The following is a 22,296-nucleotide window of genomic DNA, read 5'->3' on the forward strand; positions in this document are numbered from 1 at the left end:
AAGCGGTAAAGGGGTGAAGCGGTAAAGGGGGGAAGCGGTAAAGGGGTAACGTGGTAACGCGGTGAAGGGGTAACGCGGCAAAACGGTATTGCGTTATCGCGATATCGCGACCTAGTGGGTGCGCCTACCCGCATCTGGCCGAAGGCGTTGCGCGGAACGTGCACGAAGTGCGAGATCTGCGCGCAGATACTCTCCAAAGTTAGCGGGCCTTCAATCCGAAAAACGCCACTATCATTGTCATAGTGGTAAGGACAAATGAAATAAATGGCAGGAAAAAGAACCTCCTCAAAATCTGTGGATACACCGTAACGAATGCTATGCTTAGCTGTATCCACACCGACCACATTAACAGGAACAGAATTTTTTTTTAAAATTTTGGATAAATCTATCATTAATGATTTCACATGCATGTTCATAAAAATATCCTTGTTGTAAAAAAACACGAGTGTCTTCATGTTATTGTCAATTATATTCTGAAGATGCTCCGGTCTGATATCCTTATACATGTGTACGTGTTGCTTAACTTGAAATAATTTGCACATTTTTCTGTGCTTCTCATTTTTCTCCTTCACATGTGGAATGTATAAACATATGAGGACGTGCGGGAAGAACAACATCAGCGTGAAGCATATGTAAGGCAATATAGTGGAGACATACTGATAGGTGTACTCCTCCTTTGTTAACCTTCTTTTATCGATGAGGAAGGACGAAGGGTCTTCGTTCGGCTCGTACCTTTGGATGTTATAATAGTATAGCGGTTCCACATTGTACTGTTTTAGCAATTGGGTTGTTGTGCAGCTCGTTTTAACTGACCCATGCTGAGTGGACATCCCCAAGGAGCTGTGCTTCTCTCGATCAACTCCCCTGATGTCTATAAAAAGCTCCTTTTTATTTTGTCCCCTATTTAATTTCATTTTGTGAAAATCTTCTTCAAAAAAGTACATATCAAATTCGGTGAGCAAATTTCCCTTTTTCATCATCTGCATAAAATGAGACAAGGTGGAAAAGCTCGTTGGTTTAAAGAGGATCCTTTCATACAATAAATTTTGTTTCTCCTTCAGACGGGTGAAGGTACCCATTTTATCCATAATGACTGTGGGGAGTTCATCATTTTGTAAAATTTCGAGCAACTCTTTTGTTGATGTGTCTGTTTTTGCCTGACCTGTGCAGGCGATTTTTTCCATCACATTGTTGTGGCTGAACTCTTGGATGGAAACAAACAGGTACTTTTTTCTCTGCAGCCTCTGCTTAAGCACACTCCTGAGGAGGTTGTGTGCGAGGGATCTGCTCAGCGGGGGGATCTTCCTCATCGGTGGGATCTTCATCAGCGGTGGGATCTCCCTCAGCGGTGGGATCTTCCTCATCGGGGGGATCTTCATCATCGGTGGGATCTTCCTCATCGGTGGGATCTCCCTCAGCGGTGGCATCTTCCTCAGCGGTGGCATCTTCCTCATCGGGGGGATGGGGTTCACTCTTTTTTCTTTTTAATTTCTCGCGTGGTGGGAAAACAGGAGAGATATATCCTACCGTTCTGGGTTGGCCCCCCCCCGTTGGAATTGTTATCGTTGCTCCTCTGCGGCGAGGGGAGCTCGAAAGGGGGGATCTCTCAACTGGGCGCCTTCAACATAATGCAGCCCCTGTGCGGCTTTTCCTCCGCCTGTTTACCCTCCAAGCCGAACAGCAGGGAGGCGGCACCCGTTCGGAGTGCAGTCCACAAAGAGTCAACATACAAAGGCATATAATATATGCCCTGGTGCGGGGGGCATATGACAAACATGCTATTATGCTCTTTATCTATTTGAGTTTATTCGATGTTACGCATCTGTTCATGTGTCACTCGGTAGGGATGGGACAGACGTCTCCATTGGTCAGTTCTTTGCCGGAGAGGGGTGGGGCAACGAATCTACAAGAGGGGAATGCCGCACGAGAGATGCAGCGTGGTGGGTTGTTACTTTGACACAGGGGTACTATTCATTTGGGGGGGTTCTCACCAAAAAAAAAAAAAGAAAGCTTATTTAAAGCAGCGGAGGCACTTAATTGGAGAACGCGACGTTTAAAAGGAGGCCCCCACGTTTAGTTTAAGTGGCGGAGGTGGCATTTTCCCCGGAGGTGAAACCCCCCCTTGAGGTGCAGCAACATATGGATACTACTTACGCAGTGTACGTGGGCACTCCCCGGGGAGTAAGCACGGATGAAGCTCCTTCCAACGGTGTTAAGTCAGAAGGGAGGTCTGCGCGTTGGTCACTCGTTTGACTCACATATTCCTGTTTGTTTGCACTTTTTTGTGGCCCCCACTTAAACCGATTTAGTCGCCTTACGGGATTGTTTTATTTTTTTTATTCCATTATATATATATTTTTTTTTTTTTTTTTTTTTTTTTTCCCACATGTAATCGCGCAACTGCTGAGAATGCCATCGAACAGTTGCTCATAATTGTACGTTCCCATTTGTGGATTCTTTTCCTTTTTTTTTTTTTTTTTTGTTTTATTCCCAACGGAAGAGTTCCCACTCAGGGGCGGCAACAAGGCATAATAAAAACTGGGCCGCTAGTGGACTGCTATCCTTTTTTGGAGGAGTTGGGGGACATACATACACAATGCAGAGTAAATAGGGCGTCCAGCTTAGCTGATTGATCTCCAGAAAACGCGGAGAGGAAACGCCCTCCAAACGCTTGCTAATATTATTTACGTGTATGTTTTGTTTTACCTTCCCAACGCCCTCCCCCGTTTGGAGCAGCGTGTGCGTGGTGGGAAGCGTCCAACCATTTCGCCTCACCCACATGCCAAAATTGTAAAATTGAAAAATGATGAAGAATATGGTTAGTTACCCAAAGGGGGGGGACAGACTTCACCACAAGAAGGAAGAAGAACGAGGGAGAGACAGTAGTGAGAGACACCCCTGGGGAAGAAGCCAATCCGCTCGGAAGAGGCATAATGAAAAATGCTATACGTACAGGGGAACATGTGTCAATCAAAGGAAGGGCATTGATCGGGCGGAGGAGATGAATCAGGAACGTTTGCTATTGAGTGTGTTGAGCGCTGGGGGGGAATGCGTTGCAGGCAGGGAAGAAAAAGGAGCAGATAAAGGAGCAGAGGGGGGAAGCACTGTGCCAGCCCCCCATCACGATGGCACTTCACCTTTGCACACACACCCTAATGGAGAAGACAGCGACACACACAGGTGCCCCACTCCGGATAGGTGCCGCCCTCCACACGGGTATCCCCCTCCACACAGGTGTCCCACTTCAGATAGGTGCCGCCCACCACACGGATGTCCCACTCGCAAAGACAAAAAAGAAAATGCAGAAACGGAGCAACAAAGCATTCAAACGTATTACGACCTGTACAACCTTATCAAGTATCACAACATAGATAGAGGCCGAAGGAGGAATGAACTAATTCATTTTTGCAAAGAGGTAAAATTAAAGAAGGCGTCCAAGGGAGACCGACACAATGGTGATATGATGAATGGAGAGCAAAGTAGGAGAGAAATTCACTCTCCGTTTAGACATCATCGAGTGGATCATCGAAACGGTGAAAAGGAAGACCCATTGGAAAATATCTTAAGCCTCGAATGGAAGGACGACGACTCTTCGAACTACATCCTCCAGTGTTGCAATGATCAGTTACTGAACAAGCAAGTAAAAATACACCACACGGATTTCATCGAAATCGAGGACATATTTGATGAGAGAAAATTAAGTTATGTAAAAAATAAAAAATTTTGTTTTTACAATAATGGGGAAATGAATAAGTTATGCAGAGTCAAGCAGGGGAGGAAGGTGGACTCTCGGCGGACCACGCAAGGGAGTCATGTGAACTGTGGAAATAGAGCGCAGGTGAAGAGTCTCAACAGTGTAGAGGTGGAGGAGGAAGAAGCGCGAGAGGGTAGTCCGCCCCACCGAAATGGGAAACTCGACCAGGGGGAACCCAACCAGGGGAGCATCACAGGGGAGAGCCCCATCGGGGACCCCCTCCTGGAGGACTCGCATGAACGGAGAGGTGATCGCTTTGCGGAGGTGCAAATGGAAGACATAGACCTGCCGGATGGCCTCGGGGGGCCGAGTAAAGTAACTCCTTCCCACGGTTGGAAAGAACCCACCCCGGGAGGAAAGAACACAAATGAGCGGATCGACCAGATCGACCAGACCGACCAGACCGACGCGATCTACCCGATCGACCCGGTCGACCCGGTCGAGGTGGACATTGACAGAGAGTTCTCCTTTGGCGAAGGGGATGACGAGTTTGAAAATGAACAGGGAAGTAGGCCCCCCAATGTGGAGGGCGATGCGAACGAGGAGGATAGCTTCCTGTCCGATCTCTGCTTGGGGGAAAACGACGATACAAAAGGGGGAGATGCAGACCAGGGTGAAGAAGCGGATCGGGGTGAAGACGCAGATCAGGGTGAAGAAGCGAATCGGGGTGAAGACGCAGATCAGGGTGAGGAAGCGGGAGAGGGCTACGACATCGACTGCGAGTTCGAAGACGTGGAAGTGAAGGAGGCGCTTGACGGAGGGCAAGATGCGGACAGCTTGATGAGTTTGTTGGCGGAGGAGATGGTGGTGGGGAGCGAAGCCCCAGGAGGGGGAGAGGTGGAATTTGAAGGGGATGGTCTGATAGGGGAGTTTGAAGGGGATGGATTGGCGGAAGAGTTTGAAGAGGGTGGATTGGCGGAAGAGTTTGAAGAGGGTGGATTGGCGGAAGAGTTTGAAGAGGGTGGATTGGCGGAAGAGTTTGAAGAGGGTGGATTGGCGGAAGAGTTTGAAGAGGGTGGATTGACGGGAGAGCTTCAAGGGGATGATCTGATTGGAGAGCTTCAAGGGGATGCGTCACCAGGGGAGGGCGCAGAGTCAAAGTTGAATCACCACGATTGCGACTCGGGGAGTGCTGCAAAAGTAAGCGACCTGTTTGACGACATAGAGGCGGAGGAAATCGGGGCGGATGCAGAAAGGGAGGAGGACTCGCTGTTACGCGAGCTGGACGGAGTGGAGCATGGGGAGGAGGACTGGCTATTGCGCGAGCTGGACGGAGTGGAGCATGGGGAGGAGGACTCGCTATTGCGCGAGCTGGACGGAGTGGACCATGGGGAGGAAGACGACGAAACGGAGAAGCATGATGAGGCCGCATCGTGGCAAGCTTCATCGTGGCAGGCCCCATCGAGGCAGGGGCAGCAGGACGGAGAGGAAGACGCCCCCCTGCACATGAACGTGGAACAAGACTTTATCAAGGACCTGGGACTAACCAAGGAAAGAGAAAACGTCACGTACAACGTGATGATGTACCCATATGAGCATCTAGCGGGTGGAGTGAATGGAATGAACTACGCAGGGGTGCAGCAGAACGTCTCTTCTTGGAAAAACAAATCGAAAGGGGAGAGTTACGACTTTTTTAAAAATATATACCGCGATTATTTTAATCAGTCGTGTCAGGCGCACCAGTCGTATCAGCCGAATCGGCCGCACCAGTCGTATCAGCCGGGTGACGAGGAGCTGCACCTCTTCGGTGCAGACATCACGAAGAACGCCTACCTCTACATGCTTGAAAATTACGCCAACATGTACAAATATAGCCACGTGAATGTCTTGTCCCCCCTGAGTTGTAAAGACTACACGGATTACGTTTTTAAGGATAGACGAATGGAGAGTGAGTTAATATATGATGAGCAGATTATCGACGAAGTTTTTAGAATCCATGAAGGGGGTCGTGAGGAAATGTCCAAGTGGGGGGGGACAACACTTCGTCACGGTACAGGTCTAGCTACACATGTCGAACGGTCCATTTATAGAAAGGGAAAGGAATTCGAATTCGACATCCAACGTGACTTCATCATAAGGGGAGTGACGGGACCTACCAACCAAGAGAGCAGTGGGTACCCCTCGGCAATGCTGCCAAATGGCACTCACAGAGAAGGCATGATGATGCAACTCTACAAACGAAACCACAGCAACGACCATGGGTACACCTCCTTCATGAGGAAGACGAACGAAATGTTTTACCTGCACATGGGGAGACACCCGTTTGGTTGGAACTGCGCAGGTGCTGAGGCAGGTCCTCTAGCTGGTCCTGTAGCTGCCCCTCTAGCTGGTCCTGTAGCTTCCCCTCTAGCTGCTCCCCTAGCTGCTCCCTCTCCTGGGCCCCACATCTGCCTTGACAATTTCACCAGCGTATGGGATCACTTGCTTTCGAAGAGGAAGCACTTGGAAGGAAGAGAAAAAAACTGCATCTTACAAGAAATAAATAAAAAGCTAGCTAGCCAAATACAAAGGAACGAACAAATTGCATATCTTTTGAAAAATTATTTTCTGAGGAAACCCCCTACGTCGGATATGTTGCTCAGCTCACTCATTTGTTCACCTGATGAGTTTAAGCACGTGTTCAATCAGCAGTACGACTTCTCCCTTTTGGAGACTCCCGCGAATGATACCTCGGAGGGGCAGAATATTACGTCCGTCTCTCTTAATCACATTGGTGGTGCGTTGTACCCCCTTGTGCAGAAGAGGCAGACGATTGACTCGCTGGATGCCCCCTTCGGACTGACCACCTTCACCACAACACATCCACCAACTAATTTAAGTGAACAGACCAACATCTTCATCCAAAATAAGGAACGCAGACTTGAGTGCATAGAAACCATTTTGAGTAAAAGTAAAAACATTTTTTTTTTCACTAATCTGAAGCTAGACAGCTGTTACAGGAAGAGGAACCCCCACGAAATAGAGAGTCAGCGGGTCTCCCTCAGCACTGTGTATGTACACACACGTATGGCCAATGCCTATTTTTATAATTACGAGTTATCGAACAAGAAGGGGGTGATCGCTTTTTCTCGCTTCCACAAATTGGATTTTAGGACATCCATCGGGAGACACTCCTTTGTCGACCCTAGGGAGGACGAGCAGTTGGAGCAGTTGGGGCAGTCGGGGCAGTTGCAGCAGCCGGGGAAGTTGTTCCAACCGAATCAGCTGGAACAACCGGAGGGGGTGAAGCTGGGCGCGCTCAGGTGGAACTTCCTCAGGGCGGCCATACGCAGGGGAGGCGTTCTAGGAGACGCCTTTTTTGACTCACCAAGTAGGGAATCGGCGGAGGAAGTGACCCCCGGGGTAGAAGTGCCCCGCGCGGTAGAAGTGGCCCCCGGGGTAGAAGTAACCCCCGCGGTTGAAGTGGCCGGCGCGGTTGAAGTGGTGGCCCCCGCGGTTGAGGTGGCCGGGCGCCAGACCGGCGCCAAGCTGACGCTGAAGCTGAACACGAAGAGCATACTCCCGCCAAGGAGTCGAAGCCACGCAGAGCAACAACTAGACCTCCTTGCGAACATACTTCAGGATCCGGATTTCAAACTCAGTAGTACCTACAAAATGGATAGATGGGAAGTACAAAACAGTTGCGAAAAATTACCTATGCTTAACTATAATGAAGAAATGAAAAAGGAAAACCCGGCCTTTTTCTTTTATGACACCTCATGCTTACATCTGTGTGATGACAGTCCCGTTGTGATTCTTGAATATATTGAGAAAGATCCGATGGTACTTCCCAAAATTGGCATGAACAGTAAACTGAAACACTACTTTATGTGTAGGAATGAAAAAAAATTGTATTCTTTTGAGTTTAAGAGAAAAATGAAGAGAGACATGGAACCCTTCGGGGAGATCAACGTCGTGAACCAACCCATAAGCTACTTTGGCGTCACCGTTCGGACGAAGAAGGCGAGTCAGAAGCTCAGTTTCCTCGAGAATGAGCTATTCAAGGCGTTCCTATTCACACCGCCCGTGTACCGCGCGGGAGGAGCGGCAGGCCTGCCAGAGGGGGCGGGAGAGGAGGCGGGAGAAGAGGCGGGAGAAGAGGCTGGCGGAGTGGCGGGGGAAGTGCCTAGCGAAGTGCCTGGCGAAGTGCCTAACCGCGTGGACAACGGTCTTACCGCCAACAGGGGTACCCTACCACCGCCAAACGAAACGGGCGTAGGCAACTCCGCGCAGAACCTTATCCAGGGAAACCTCTTTTACGACACGGACTTCCTCCTCATAAGGAACACGTGTGCAGGTTCTCGAAGCAGAGTTTTTTTGAAGCCACTCCATGTGGATCGCAACTTGTACAAGGCGGTCGCGAAGGAGAAGAGAGAGGCGACCCCGGGGGAGGTGCCCCCCATAAGCAGATGCGCTGGTGATGGTTACAGCGGCTGGGGGGGGGCCGAAGAAGGGATTCCGGGGCGCCCGCCCGTAGGGGAGGAGGGTGAAGAGGAAGGAGCGGCACATGGAGATGCTCTCCACAACGCAGGCGAAGCGGTGCTCCGAGACGATGCCAACCAGGGAGACTACTCCGCCTCCCCACCGCCCCACAACTGTGTGTTTTACAACGTGGGCTTCCTCGACTTGCAAGTAGACATGACGAACCCGTCGTTTAAAAAGTACATTACGGAAAAGAGGAACTATGTTCGAAGCTGGCTCATAAAGTTAATCCAAAAATACAAAATAAAGGATACAAAAAAAATTAAAGAATTGTTAAAGGTAAAATTAAGTAGCTTTATTAACGAAAAGGACATGAACGCTGTTGTTAAGTCCCTCGATTTTAGTGCCCTCTTAAGTAATAACTACCTAAATGAAGAACAAAACAAAAATATTTTCAAGCTAAAAAATGTATGCACAATTGAGTGTACATACCACTACCTACAGTTACTCAAGTACGAAGGAATTAATTTTAATAAAATGACACAAGAGGAAAATAAACTCGACAAACTTATTTGCATTCTCAAAATAGAAAGACAGAGAGCGAAACATAATATAGAGAATATGAAAAAAAAAATGAAAATGACATACAAAAGGTACTGTTATAAGAAGGAAGCAAAGACAATCAGTTTCCAATTAAAAAAGAAACAGATTCAAATTAGAGTAATAAAGAATTACAGCTATGTAGGATCCCATTTTTATGATAGACATATGCTGAATTATTTGCTCTATATCAAGTACCTTATTTCTTGTTCCCCTTGGAATATCCTAAAAGATTTCAGCTGTGCACCATCGCAGGTGTCCAAGCAGGGAGACGACGGTGTCGCGGGAGCAGAGGGAGGGGGAGGAGGAGGAGGAGGAGAAGGAGAAGGAGGAAGAAGAAGAAGAGGTGGAAGAGTCGTAGGGGGAAGCGTCGTAGGGGGAAGCGTCGTAGGGGGAAGCGTCGTAGGAGGGAGAGTCGAAGGAGGGAGAGTCGAAGGAGGACGACGAAGGCAAAGAAGGAGAAGGAAAAGACTCGAAATGAAAATGAAGAAGAAAGAAAAAAATAAAAATAAAATGAAGGCCAAAATGAAGGCCATAATGAAGACCAAAATGAAGGCCAAAATGGAGGCCAAAATGGAGGCCAAAATGAAGAGGAAGAGGAGGAGGGGCAGAAAGAGAGACAGACCCTTGGAGGATCACCCGTTCACGTCGGACGAACAGGAAGAGGAGGAGGAGGAGGAGGAAGAAGAAGAAGAAGAAGAAGAAGAAGGAGAAGGAGAAGAAGAAAGAGAAGAAGAAGCAGAAGAAGAAGGAGAAGAAGGAGAGGATGAACCCACCAGGGAAGAAGACGTCTCAAGTGAAGGGGACCCATATGGAGACCAAACGAGGGGCAAGAAAAAGACCCAGTCGAGCAGAAGGGAGGATCAGTCGGAGGACTCCACTGTGGAAGGCGCACATCGGGAGGTGGACGACGACGATGATGATGAGGGGCAACAGCCGCAGAAGCGGACGAGGCGACGGCGCAGAGGTGCGGGAAGAAGGAGAGCGCCCGATGAAGACAGCAACAACGATGACCAGGAAACAGAAAAAGAAACGAACGATAATAAGAGAGCCGACTCGGGGGCAAATAAAAAAAAAACGAGGAAGAATTATTCATACGCAGCGTACCTGTTTAATCACGTCGTGTGTAACGAGGCCCTCTCGCAAATTGAAGAAAAATCAGATGAGAAAGGCGGCCCCCAGCAGACGAACGATCCGAGGAGGAACGACAAGTCTGCCTCCTCCAACTGGAGAGGGAAGGCCAAGCTGTACACACGAAATGGCAGTGTGCACAGGAGGGAAATGTTCAGGATGGACAGGCAGGACGGAAGGAGGATGGACAGGCAGGACGGAAGGAGGATGGACAGACAGGACGGAAGGAGGATGGACAGACCGGACGGAAAGAGGATGGACAGACCGGACGGAAAGAGGATGGACAAACGGATTGAAAAAAAGGGTACTACCCATATGTATGCTGGGAATAGTAAAGGCTATGTGTTTCACGGGAAGGGAAAATACAACTTTAGCTACTTCCACACCAAGAAGAGGTTGGCTGTAGATCGGGATGAGGCAGTCGGTAGGCAGAGGTTTGGAGGGGGGGCTCAGGGTGCACATCGAGCAGGGAGGTACGAAGAAGAAGCGGAGGGAGAGGAGGGCCACACGGGTGATGACATAGAGGGTGAAGAGGGTGAAGAGGAAGAAGAGGGCGAAGAGGAAGAAGAGGGCGAAGAGGAAGAAGACGGCGCAGGGGACGAAGACGACGAAGCGGGCGAAGACGACGCAGGGGACGAACAGGACGATAAGCCCCACTTTGCTAAACGGCGGCGCGCCCGCCGTGAGGGGCACCCACCCGATGGCGGCGGAACAAACCAACTAGCACGTAGAAGAAAAAGGCTGATGCCCAGTAAAGTACCTACAACGAGCGAAGAAATGGAGAAAAAAAACACCAGAAGTGACAGCACGTTGAGCAACACCCGAATAGTGGAACACCTAACCTCGAGAGATATAGCAAAGACGCTTCTCTCAATCGGATTTAACATGGCCGATCTGAGGAGAATGAGTCGAAGTGATCAAATAAGTAAGCTGAAGACATGTATCCGAAACGGGAGAGTAAATTCTCAAAATAAAATTATCTACACCTGCATGGTGAAAAAACTCATAATGGAACAGTTCAAGTATTTGCATGTACCTGTTCATTTGAAGATGAACAATAACATGTTGTATCTGAGTGAGAGGAGAGGGATGACAGACAGGGATCACCTGGGTGGTTCTTCCTTCAATGGCTCCCCGCATGGGTGTCGTAACAACAACCCTTTGGTAAGCGACTCCAAGTGGCTGAGCCAAGTGGAGAATCGATACCCAAACGAAGACTACACAAAGCTGTACATACATAGTAAGAGGAAGCGGGATGAGAAGAATCGAATTAAATTATTGAGGAGCTTTTTTCAATCCCCTTCCAGTGACGCCGAGGAGTATGCCTCCTTGTTCTTCTCCTCCTCCTCATCGTCAGACACGACTGATAGTTCATCAGATTCCAGCTCAGACGAGAGTTCCCCCCTTGTTGGGGAGGCAACCCCACTAGGGAAGACCAAACAGAAGGATGGGAGCCCCCACGTTGGGGGTAAGCACAAGCGGGGAGGCCGCGGATGGGACGATGAACAATCGGATGAGGAGGAAGAGAAGAAGCATTTGGAAGTGATAAGGGAAATACAAACGAAGAGAGACAATCTCGAGGATGACAAAAATAATTATAAAATGGTGCACTGTCTCAAATGGACGAGGGTGTATGTAGGCAGGAGTGACCACAACGATGGAGTTAGTGGCCACGGCAGTTCACAATTTCAGAGGTTTGAACAAGCCAAAGGAGGATGGGATGAAAACCACAAAGGGGGAGAGGGTACCCTAAACCAGGCAGGTAACCCTTTGCATACGTTTCCTCATCCGGGAAAGACAAAAGAGTCATTAGACAGTGGTAGACGAGGAGATAAGAGAGACCAAGCCATGTTGAAACACCCCGTGAAGGAGATGGAAAATCTGCTCCTGGATGAAAAAGCCAAAGTCGAGAGGGTCCATACTCTATACATATATGGAGAAAAAAATATCAACACTTTTTTGCGGTGGAAAAGCTTTAGATCTGTGGTCAAAAAATACTTTACTCTGGTGCATGCAAATTATATGAATGAACATACCATGGGAGAGGAAGGAACCATGAGAGATAAGGTCACTCAGAGGGACAATGCACCCGGGAATAGGGGTCCTCATCTACATGGTGACGATGATGTAGATGGAAGTCTCGGAAAGGACAATCCATTCTCCAACAAAGTCAAGAAAAGAAGGCATAGGAGACGTAGGCGAGGAATGGAACTCGAAGGAGAAGGAGGAGGGATGACAACAGCTTCCATATATGCTGCACCCACCTTCAAGAATATCCTTCGTATCTTCCCCACTATCGGAGAGGAATTAAAAACATGGCACTCGGGAAAAAAACAAACAAATAAAAATGACCTAAAACTGGAGAAGAAGAAAAAGAGAAGGAGCAAACTAATGAATGAGAGTAACAATAAAGGAAAGGAAAGGAAGAAACGAAAAAGGGGAGAGTTCTATGTTGATGCGAACACCAGCGTGGGGAAACGCTTGGGGAGAAAGTACGTCAATACAAATTATTCTGTCAATATAAAGATGCACAAATCGATGCATACATCTGTTTCTATGGCAGCATCGAGACGTAGGGGGTTGTATCCTTTGTCGATTGATCAGGCTGCCCAGGTGGCTTTGCAAAAAAGGGGAAAGAGGAGGAGACGAAGAACTGTCACTGCTGCTGCGTTGAATGGGAAAATGCAAAACTCCAGGAGGGGATTCTCCAGCGACGTTACCAATGAGGAAGACCAAATGGGGGAGGAGACCGCTGGAGAAGTGGAGGGAGAAACGGACGAATGGGACGAGGCGGAAGAAGCCGCAGCGGAGGAAGAGGCTGCGGCAGAGGAAGAGGCCGCAGCAGAGGAAGAGGCTGCAGCAGAGGAAGAAGCTGCTGCGTATGATGAAGCTGCGGAATATGCCGAGATGAGAGAGATCAACGAAGCGCGCAAGAGAAAGCAACTGCGGAGCCAGTTGACCAAGAGCAACAGCTCGTTGACGCTTTCGTTGAAGGATGAAGGGGAGGATGCACATCGAACGGGTAAAAAAAGGAGGAGAGGAAGGGAAGAACTAGAAAAGGGAAGCGACAGGAGAGCCGAAAGGGGAGACCTCACAGAGCAGTCGAAAGACCAGCACGAGCAACACCTCACTCCCAGCATGACTCACACAGCCGAAAAGGGAGTCAGAAGAAGCACGAGCATATTATCAGACGGCAGTGCAAACCTTGCGATCGGATCGAATGAAAAAAATGGTACAGAAAGCGCAAGAAAAAAAATGAAAAAAGGAAACACATACAATAATATAAAGGAAGTCATCGAAAGGTTTAATGAGCTTCTCATGTCCATCATGTCAAGCATTGCAGAAGTGATGAACTACAAAGCCTTCCTCAACGAAGTGAACGAAAGTTACGCCCCCATGTACTACACAATTATTAAAAAACCCATGTACATAAACAAAATAATTTTTCGGTGTAAAAAAAGGAAGTACAACAGTTTAAATGTATTTTTTGACGACGTGAATCTGATCGTGAGCAACTGCAAGCTGTATAACACCCCCACGTCGGTCAGTGCCTACCTCTGTGTCATCGTGGATAACATGCTTCTCGACATCGTTAATAAAGTCAGGTCCGATGAAAACCTACAGAATTACAATAATATTCTCATCGAGCACTTTTACAAGAACAAAAGTTTGAATAACACGTGGGAGAGCCTCAGCATGGCCGGGGTGGGAAGTCAGCATAGCGGCGGGGTAGGAGGTCTCCACAGCGGTGGGGTAGGAAGTCACCACAGCGGGGGGGTAGGAAGTCAGCATAGCGGTGGGGTGGGAAGCCACCATGGCGGAGGGGAAGCAAATCACCATGGCGGGGGGGAGGCAAATCACCATAGCGGGGGCGGCCTAACCGTTGCGAACAACTCCGTGCCACCCGTACACATGGACTCCAACGAGATGAACTCGAAGGACGCGCCGGCAGGGGAGGGCAAGTGAGCACACCTTGAAATGGGTGCTTCGGTTGACAGGCCTGTCGGTGTGACGCAGACGGGGGAAGGCCATCCGTAACTTTTTCTTTTTCTTTTCCATTCTTTTGTTTTTTTGTTTTGTTTTTTTGTATTGTTTTGTTTTATTTTATTTTATTTTTTTTTTCCTTTCCTTTCCTTTCCTTTCCCGCTTCAGAGGGAAGAGGGCACCCCTGCGCCACTCCCACCCGTCGCGTGTGATACGCTGCAGAAAAATGCTTTAATAATCCGACATGGTCATACATCAAAGTTGTTCCTTTTTTTTTTTTTTTTTTTTTTTTTCCACCGTGCATACGTGTGTGTATTGTTATCGCCTGACCTGTTCATATTTTTTTGAATGACAAATGTGCTACATGAAAGACGTTTCGTATTGACGTATCGGAATGGTCAATCTGGTGAAATGATAACTCGTGAACGTTTCCCTCTCGGAGGCCATTCCAGAAGAGGAAAAAACATCACTCTCGTTTTGTTCCATTCGAATGAATAGCAGCTCTTCCTTCCATTTTGGTACACTGTGGGGAACAGGGTTACTGGATGCAATTGGCAGCTGCGCGGAGAACAAGGCCAAATGACGCGCCAAGTTGTGTTACCATATTTCTGTCCCTGGCTAGCTTTCATACGCTTAGCACCGTAAGTTGGGGCATACAAAAAAAAAAATAAATAAATAAAAAATAATAAAATACATGAAAAGGGGGATTCCTCCATTCGACTGAAAAAAAAAATGCCAATTGGGGCCCCGCGAAAGGTTGCTACGGTGCGCAAGTGGGAAGAAATGTGTGGCGGGCAATGGCAAAAGGGGAAAAAAAATAATAGGCAAATTGAAGCAGCGTGAGGAAACTGAAGCAAATTGAGGCAGCGTGAAGCAACGTGAGGAAACTGAAGCAACGGAGGCGCGACCGTCTTTACGACCACCCCTTCGTGACAACACGCGCCAGCGATGCCAACCTAGTTGGGCAATCCCAACCAAGATCCCCCCCTTCCTTTGTAATCCCGCGAGCAGATTGAAGTCGCTGGCAGGTCCATGCCCCAATTCTTGCGTAACACACATGTGTGCACCTCCTTTCTTTATGTTTAGCAAGAGTAGCCCGTTTTTTCTCCTTTTGCCGGCAATTGGGGAGGGTGAAGTGCTCACCACGGGAACGATCCACAGAGAGCCTCCCTTCCCCCGCGCAAGCTACTTTCCTATCTGTGCGGCGTCTGCTCAAGTGACTACATGCACTGAGTGCTTCACCTCAGGGGGGTGTACTGACAGAGGGCGGCGGCGCAACGCAGCAGAGCAGAGCCACACATAGCCCGGCGTTACTACACTGGGTTACTGCACTGGGTTACTACACAGCGTCACTTGTGCCCCCCAATTCCGCTCCCCGCTGCCACTCCCCGCTGCCACTCCCCGCTGCCACTCCCCGCTGCCACTCCCCCGTGATGACTCCCGACAGCGTCAAGCGGACGTACGAGTGCCTGTACACGCACCAGAAAATACAGAAGAGCAAAAAATGGCAGGAGGGGTACTGCGAAATTATCGCGAGCTACGGAGTCATCAAAATCAACCTCCTGAATCAAAATAAAAGTTGCATCGAGAGCTCACTAAGTAACGTGGTATCCTTCCACAACATCGAAGAAGAGATCGAACTACCCAACCACTTGATCCAGTTCGTGGACGTAAGCAATTATGCAGAGAATGTCATTAAAAGTGACACCAGCAAAAAAAAGAGAACCCTATTATTGTCCACTCCACAAAATGACGAAACGGTACACACAAATAAAAATAAAAAAAACAAAATGGCAGCACAATCGGAGGTGAACAACTCGAAAGGATTCATACAGAGGGAGACACCCGCAGTAGATATTCAAAACGAGGCTACTACATTCCCCGCTCGTAAGACAAGTAGATATGTCCGTGCTAATAGGAAGTTTGAAATGCCAAGACGGATTGAGCAACAAGTGGGTGTAGAGAAGGAGGAGGAGGACCCACATGGGGAGGCGACACAACATTTGGAGGAGGGCCATTCTGGGGATGACTCATCAGAAGGAGAATTCCCAAACATGGTACAAAAAAAAAAGTCACTCCATAGAATCGCATCACGACATCTACCCCATCCCAGTGACAGCCACCAAAGAATCAGCATAACCTACACAACCATACACACGTTTAACAATAAAAAAAAAAATGTCAAGTGGTTTGATGGGTTCCTCGTGCAAAAGAAGGATCTCCTAGAGCTCTATAATAACTCACAAGGGAGACTCCACATACGGAGTAGGGATGAAAGTATGCAAAATGAGGAGTATGTTCAGTTTGGGAGTTACATCGTGTATAACGATTTTTGCTTCCACTCTGCTACGAATCGACATGTGAGTGTTGGGATGAAGCCCAGAAGAATTAATGGCATGGCAAAAGGTGGGAGCCTCAGGCATGGGGGGAGGATACCTGCTCAGTTGCATCAGGTGCCGAGAAGGAAGAGTGACGACTCAAGGGGGGATACCAACGCTCATGAGGAGGAAGAGACGAATGAGGAGGTGGATCCCGGTTCGGATGCTAACTCTCGTGTCCACTCCTCTGTGCCCGCAGAGCGACGGGAGAACCAGCACCCCTACTCAGAGGCAGTAAGTCTGTTCAACAAATGCGTAAGAGAGGAGAAGGGGCCCACCTGCCCTTCTGAGGCGAAGCGCAGCCACATGGATACTTCACCAAGTAGGAAGAAGGAACTTCGGAGGGATGACCAAGGAGGGGAGACCGACTCCCCAGGGGAAGCTTCTTCCCAGGAGAGTCGCATGAATCACCAACCAGGTGGCAACCATCCAAAGGACGACCAACCGAATGAGCGCCGTCGAAGAGACGAGCTGGAGTTCCCTCTTTACAAAAACCCAAGTGGGCGCAGCGACGCGTACCTCTGCTCCGCGATTAGACAAAAACACAACACATACGAGGAGATCATCAATATAGGGAGAGTAGTTAGTCAGAACAACTTTTCGTTGGTGAACCCACATCGAAATGTCATAAGGTTGCCTCTGGGCCTCAATTTGCTCAGCAGGCGCGTGCCGAGGGGGCTCCCCGCGCGACCGCCTCCGAGCGGTGAGGACAGCGGCCATGACAGAGATGGTGACGGGGGCAGCGTGGAGAGGCGACCCTGCGGGAGTGGCACAGACGGTGAGAAGCGACCCTGTGGGAGTGGCACAGACGGTGAGAAGCGATCCTGTGGGAGTGACAGAGGCGGTGAGAAGCGACCCTGCGGGAGTGACATAGACGGTGAGAAGCAACCCTGTGGGAGTGACATAGACGGTGAGAAGCAACCCTGCGGGAGCTCCACGGAGTCGAACTCGAAGGGGGAAGAAGCTGGGGAGGGAGCCACATCGGGGGCGGAGTGGGACTCAAAAAGTGAGCAGCATGGTGAGATGATCCCCGAGATGAGCTCCGAAGCGAACTGCGAGATGAGCTCCGAGGCGAACTGCGTGATGAGCTCCGAAGCGAACTGCGAGATGAGCTCCGAGGCACACTGCGAGATGAGCTCCGAAACGAACTGCGGGATGACCCCTGAGGAGGTTCCCAAGTTGGAACCCACCGTAGACGGCACCCACTCAAACCCGTACGAAATAAAAAGCCTGAACAGCTTTGCATGCACGAACAGCGGGTTCAATGCCTCCCAGGTGGACCAAGTCTGCAGAGAAAATTTATTCCTACCTGTACATATCACCATCTTGAAAGAAAAGGAGGATATGAAAAAAAGGGTACAAAATTTAGGGTTCCAGAGTATCCCCAATTTTTTTCTGAACAAGTCAGAATATATTCACTCCTTTATGAATGCCACTCTTTTTCAGATTTATTACCAAATTCAATATAAATTACTTTGTCTCCATGATTACTTGGTACCCTTGTTGGGTGAGATGAGGGGGGACCACGTCGGGGGGGGGACCTCCATCGGCCACAGCAGGATGGTTGGCCGGGTAGGCGGGGTAGGCAGGGTAGCCACGGTAGGCGGGGTAGCCACGGTAGGCAGGGTAGCCACGGTGGGTTGCACAAAGGGCCAATCTGCTCATTCGAGAAGTGGCGGGGGTCTCCCTAGTGGTAGTGGTGCCCTCCAACCTAATCACCCAAATGGGGAAAACAACAAAAGGAGGAAATACAACAACGCGGAGGATGACTACACGTTGGTGATTCAAAACGTGGAAGTGATTTGTAGCTCGCAGGAAGAAACGAGGAGCATGTTTGGGCGTAATAAACAGCAAAGCAGATTCTCAAATTGGTTCGTTCCAAGGACGGGTACCAAAGGGAAGAGATTTTTTCTCAGAAGAACCGAAAGAGACGTCCTACTTGTAGATAAAAAAAAAACACACAAACTGATAAAAGAAGAAGAAATAAATAAGTATGTCCACATGAATCACCTACTCGTCATGAGTAGAGGCACCCCCCCTGGGTCCTCCGGGTCCTCCGGGTCCTCCGCGTCCGCCGCGTCCTGTGCACCCCCCTCCTGGGTGAAAGAGGACGACTTACTCCTCTTTGTCGCCAAATGGAACTCCTTCAAGCAGAACCACCTAGAGATATACCCCCTAAATGTTAACACCTTTTCCTACATGAATGAAATTTTTCAAGTTGAGGAAAATGTCAAATCGAAGGAATTTCACTATTTTCTCAAAAATTACAAAATAAAATTTTTTCCTTTTTGTTTGTTTTTAATCAATTTAGGGGATCATTTGGATAATTTAAAACATCTTTTTTTTTTTCTTCAAAATTTCGGAAAAGGAAAAATCCCTTTCAGTAAGTTATTCCGTCCTCCGTATGTACACAGAACTGATACACTACACCTTGATGGGTTGCTTCGTCAGATCGGCATCAGGACCTCTTCATGGGGATCTTCTCCCGAGCTCATCGACCTGCACAATGTAGGGACTGATTACGTGGGCGGCCTTCTTAACAGGCTCAGGAAGGACGGACAGCTGAACGAGAGGCAGAAGTGGGTCATACAGTGCGTGCTGGCCTGGTTCCGATGCGGGGGGGAGCAGCAGGGGGGGGAGAAGCAGATGAAGCGGGAGAAGCGGGAGAAGTGCGAAACGGGGGAGAAGCTGGAGAAGTGCGAACCGGGGGAAACCGCATCCTCGACCGGCGAACGAAGCGAAGACCAGCTGCCGCCACCCACCCACCGCGGAGACAGCATCCTCGTCAATGGCATATTCGGGTCGGGCAAGAGCACCCTCATCTGCAACGCGATATGGTACCTCCACAAGGTGCTAACCCGTGAAGAGCGCGGCGCAAAGGGGGGGAAAGGCGGGCGCGGTAAGGGAAGCGGCGGGAGCGGTCAGGGAAGTAGCCACAGTGGGGGAAGCGGCGGGAGCGGTCAGGGAAGCAGCCACAGTGGGGGAAGCGGTGGAAGTGACAGACGCGACAGAGGCGGGGGGGGAAGTTCGGGCAAGGCGAGCCGCCAACCCACGCAAACAGACCACCGAAGGACAAGCCAAGACAAGAAAAAAATACTCCTCATGTGTAACACAAACCTCGCAGTAGATAACATCCTGCTGAAGCTGAAGTTCCATTTTGACTTTCACGATTACGCCAGAATTGGAAGCCTCTTCGAGATCAATTTTTTCTTAATAACAAATTTTATTAGCATACATTGGAAGGACCAGAGGCAGGCCCTCGAGGTGAGGGACTACGTGCAGAGCCTTGCCCGCTCCACCGGCGATGCCCCCACTGTTGGCAGTGCTCCCACTGTTGGTAGCGCCCCCACCATTAGTAGCGCCCCCACCGTTAGTAGCGCCCCCCCTGTTGGTAGCGCCCCCCCTGTTGGTAGCGCCCCCTCCGCCGGCGATGCCCCCTCCCTCAGCGGGAGCGTTTCCCCCCCGGCCGAACCAAAGTTGCACAAAATAAAGGACGTGGATACGCTTATCGACGCTTTGAGGAAGAAGAATCAGTTTGTCCTCCGAAACAAATACAGAAACAAGAGAGTCATAGCAGGGACATGTAAAAGTTTGCAAATATTTGAGAAACTAAATGCAATAAAAAAAAATATTGACTATCTAATCGTGGACGAGTGCACCCAGATAGACGAGCTGACGCTGTTTCAATTTTTGCTCAAATTTGAAATAAAAAAATTTCTCCTTATTGGGGACGTGAAGCAGTTGGGCTTTGTCCTGAAGAGTCCTAGCGACTTGACGAGGAGCATGTTTTCGCGCCTGGTCGAGAACGAGCTGTTCATAAAGCACCACCTGGCGGGGAGAGAGGTGGCAGCGAGGGACCAAGCTGCAGGTGATGCAGGTGATGCAGGTGATGCAGCTGACACAGACGACGCAGATCACGCAGATCACGCAGACGATGCAGACGATGCAGACGATGCAGGTGCTGCTCTTGCGGAGGGCGCGCACGAGCGGGCCATCGACCGCATCGTGAACCGAGTGAGAAGCATGAGCGCGGCAGAATACTCCGCCCTCAGGAGCTACCTGTACGATCACATGTTCGCTCTGCATGGGGGGGACGGACAACCGTGTAAAGGTGACGATGTGAAAATGGAAAAGCGTTCGCCACGAACCCCCCAGGGTGAAGGCAATCACACGGAGAGAGCACCGCCCCGTGGAGGCATTAACCACCTCATACTTATGAACGAGCAGTTTAGATGCCACCCTGAGATCAGCGCCATATGTAGTCACCTCTTCTACAATGGTTTGATAAAAAATGCAAAGTGCACAGAGACCATCCCGCTGATGTACAAGCGTTACGAATCTCACGTTAATTTTATTTTATTGAGAAAGACACCCCGAGAGGTGACCTTTGGGCCATCCTTTACCAACGGAGCGGAGGCGAGCATCATATTATCGATCTGTGAGAACATGGTCGGGTCGTGCATCGACCCTGAACAGATAGGAATTATTTCTTTGTTCAAAAACCAGGCGTTTTATATTAAGAATAAAATGAAGGCATCTCCCAATTACGCGCGTCTCCGAAATGTGAAGGTCAGCACTGTGGACTCCTTCCAGGGCGTTGAGAAGGACATTATCCTGTTTTCCTGCGTCCTGGGCGGGGTAGGCGGCGTTGGAAGCGTTGGAAGCGTTGGAAGCGTTGGAAGTGTAGGAAGCGGCCGCTGCGATCAGCCCGCCAATGCCGCTAACCCCGCCAATGCCGCTAACCCCGCCAATGCCGCTGACCTCGCCAACCTCGCTAACCCAGCTGACTGCCGAGAGCGCTCCTTCCAGGCGTTCTACGAGAACAGGAACCGCATAAACGTGGCGCTGAGTAGGGCGAGGAGTCAGCTGATAATCGTGGCCCAGAGCAGCTTCGTGGAGGGCAGTCGGGTGTGGAGCTACATCAAGTCCCGCGCGAAGGTTTACCACTACGATTGAAGTGTGGAGCTAGCTGTGTGGATCTAGCTGGGAGAAGTTAGCTGCTTGGAGCTAGCTGCTTGGATCTAGCTGCTTGGAGCTAGCTGTTCGGAGAAGCCCCTCCGAGTGGTAGAAAAAAAAACGGGCGCGTACCGCTACCACCCCGCACTGCCCAGCACTGCGCACCGATTGCCCTTCAAAGCGGCACGACGTATCGCTTAGCCTCGTGTTGCAAACTGTTGTAGACAGTGAAAGTCTTCTTGCGCGTGAAGGACATATCCGAATTGGAAATTATTGAGTCATTGGTATCTTCAGAAGCATAAGAAATGAAGCTATTACAAGTATTGTCTGAAATACAAATAAAATGTGGAAGAGGATAGAGGAAAAGGAAAGAGGAATATCTTTTTAAAATTCGTTTATCATGGGGGATTGGATATATATGACTTTGTCCTACGATGGTAGATACGAAAAATATTTTGGAAATTATTTTTTTCATTGTTAGATGCATTAATAGTGGAACTCCATATTAAGTCATTTAGAATATCGTGTCTGAAGAAGATCATTTTTTTGTTCAAGTGACGGATTCTACACGGGTTCGTAGCAAAGATGATTTTTTTCTTCGATGAGAAAAAAGATTCTATATTTTGTTGGAACTTCCTAACATAGTATGGTAGGATGGGCATTTGTGGCACGCTATTCTTGCATGCACATGGGTCATTCATCCCAGGAATGAAGATCAAGTAGCATTGCTCTAAGACTAGCTTGAACTTCGATATCAGCATAACGGACAGCTTCTCAAATCCCTTTATGTAGACATTGTGAAAATTTTTGTTGTAATCGAACTTGAGGCTTATGAAGTCTCCCATAAATATGAATCCCACAGGTAACTCATTTTCAGGATAGGTATTCACATACAAGGTGAACATTTTATCGAGGACCTCGAACGTGTGTGGATTGTCCAAGTACACATCGTGCATGATAATCCAGTTTTTTTTTCTGTCATTTTTGCGTACAATGATTTCGTACTCCTCTATTTCTTTTTTCTCCTTTTCGTTTTCAAAATCGTAGAACATGTCTTCTTCGTTCCGCTCCTCTTCGAAGTTTCTAAGGGGA

At 49.1% G+C, this 22,296-nt stretch overlaps 4 protein-coding genes across 4 annotated transcripts in view; 2 read left to right on the top strand and 2 right to left on the bottom strand.

The window, feature by feature from the left end:
- Window positions 1–128: 128 nt before the first annotated feature.
- On the bottom strand, window positions 129–1,310 carry PCYB_145970 (hypothetical protein; the record flags this gene model as incomplete). The annotated part of the gene is made up of 1 exon (XM_004225067.1): window positions 129–1,310. A coding segment is annotated over one exon (1,182 nt), but the record flags the coding sequence as incomplete, so codon positions are not given.
- A 1,493-nt stretch (window positions 1,311–2,803) lies between these two features.
- PCYB_145980 (hypothetical protein) lies at window positions 2,804–13,852 on the top strand (the record flags this gene model as incomplete). The annotated part of the gene is made up of 2 exons (XM_004225068.1): window positions 2,804–2,885; window positions 3,288–13,852. 2 exons carry the CDS (start codon window positions 2,804–2,806, stop codon window positions 13,850–13,852), a joined length of 10,647 nt encoding a protein of 3,548 aa, XP_004225116.1.
- A 1,451-nt stretch (window positions 13,853–15,303) lies between these two features.
- Window positions 15,304–21,204, top strand: PCYB_145990 (hypothetical protein; the record flags this gene model as incomplete). The annotated part of the gene is made up of 3 exons (XM_004225069.1): window positions 15,304–19,147; window positions 19,373–19,512; window positions 19,726–21,204. 3 exons carry the CDS (start codon window positions 15,304–15,306, stop codon window positions 21,202–21,204), a joined length of 5,463 nt encoding a protein of 1,820 aa, XP_004225117.1.
- Window positions 21,205–21,845: 641 nt separating this feature from the next.
- PCYB_146000 (DNA polymerase alpha/epsilon subunit B) overlaps window positions 21,846–22,296 on the bottom strand; it is a gene marked incomplete at both ends in the record, with an annotated part of 1,550 nt that continues 1,099 nt past the window's right edge. Inside the window, one exon of the mRNA XM_004225070.1 lies at window positions 21,846–22,287. Within this exon, the coding sequence (XP_004225118.1) occupies window positions 21,846–22,287 (442 nt within the window). The remainder of the gene's footprint in view (window positions 22,288–22,296) is intronic.

The sequence above is a fragment of the Plasmodium cynomolgi genome, chromosome 14, assembly GCF_000321355.1.
Source record: "Plasmodium cynomolgi strain B DNA, chromosome 14, whole genome shotgun sequence".
NCBI classification, from domain to species: Eukaryota; Apicomplexa; class Aconoidasida; order Haemosporida; family Plasmodiidae; genus Plasmodium; species Plasmodium cynomolgi.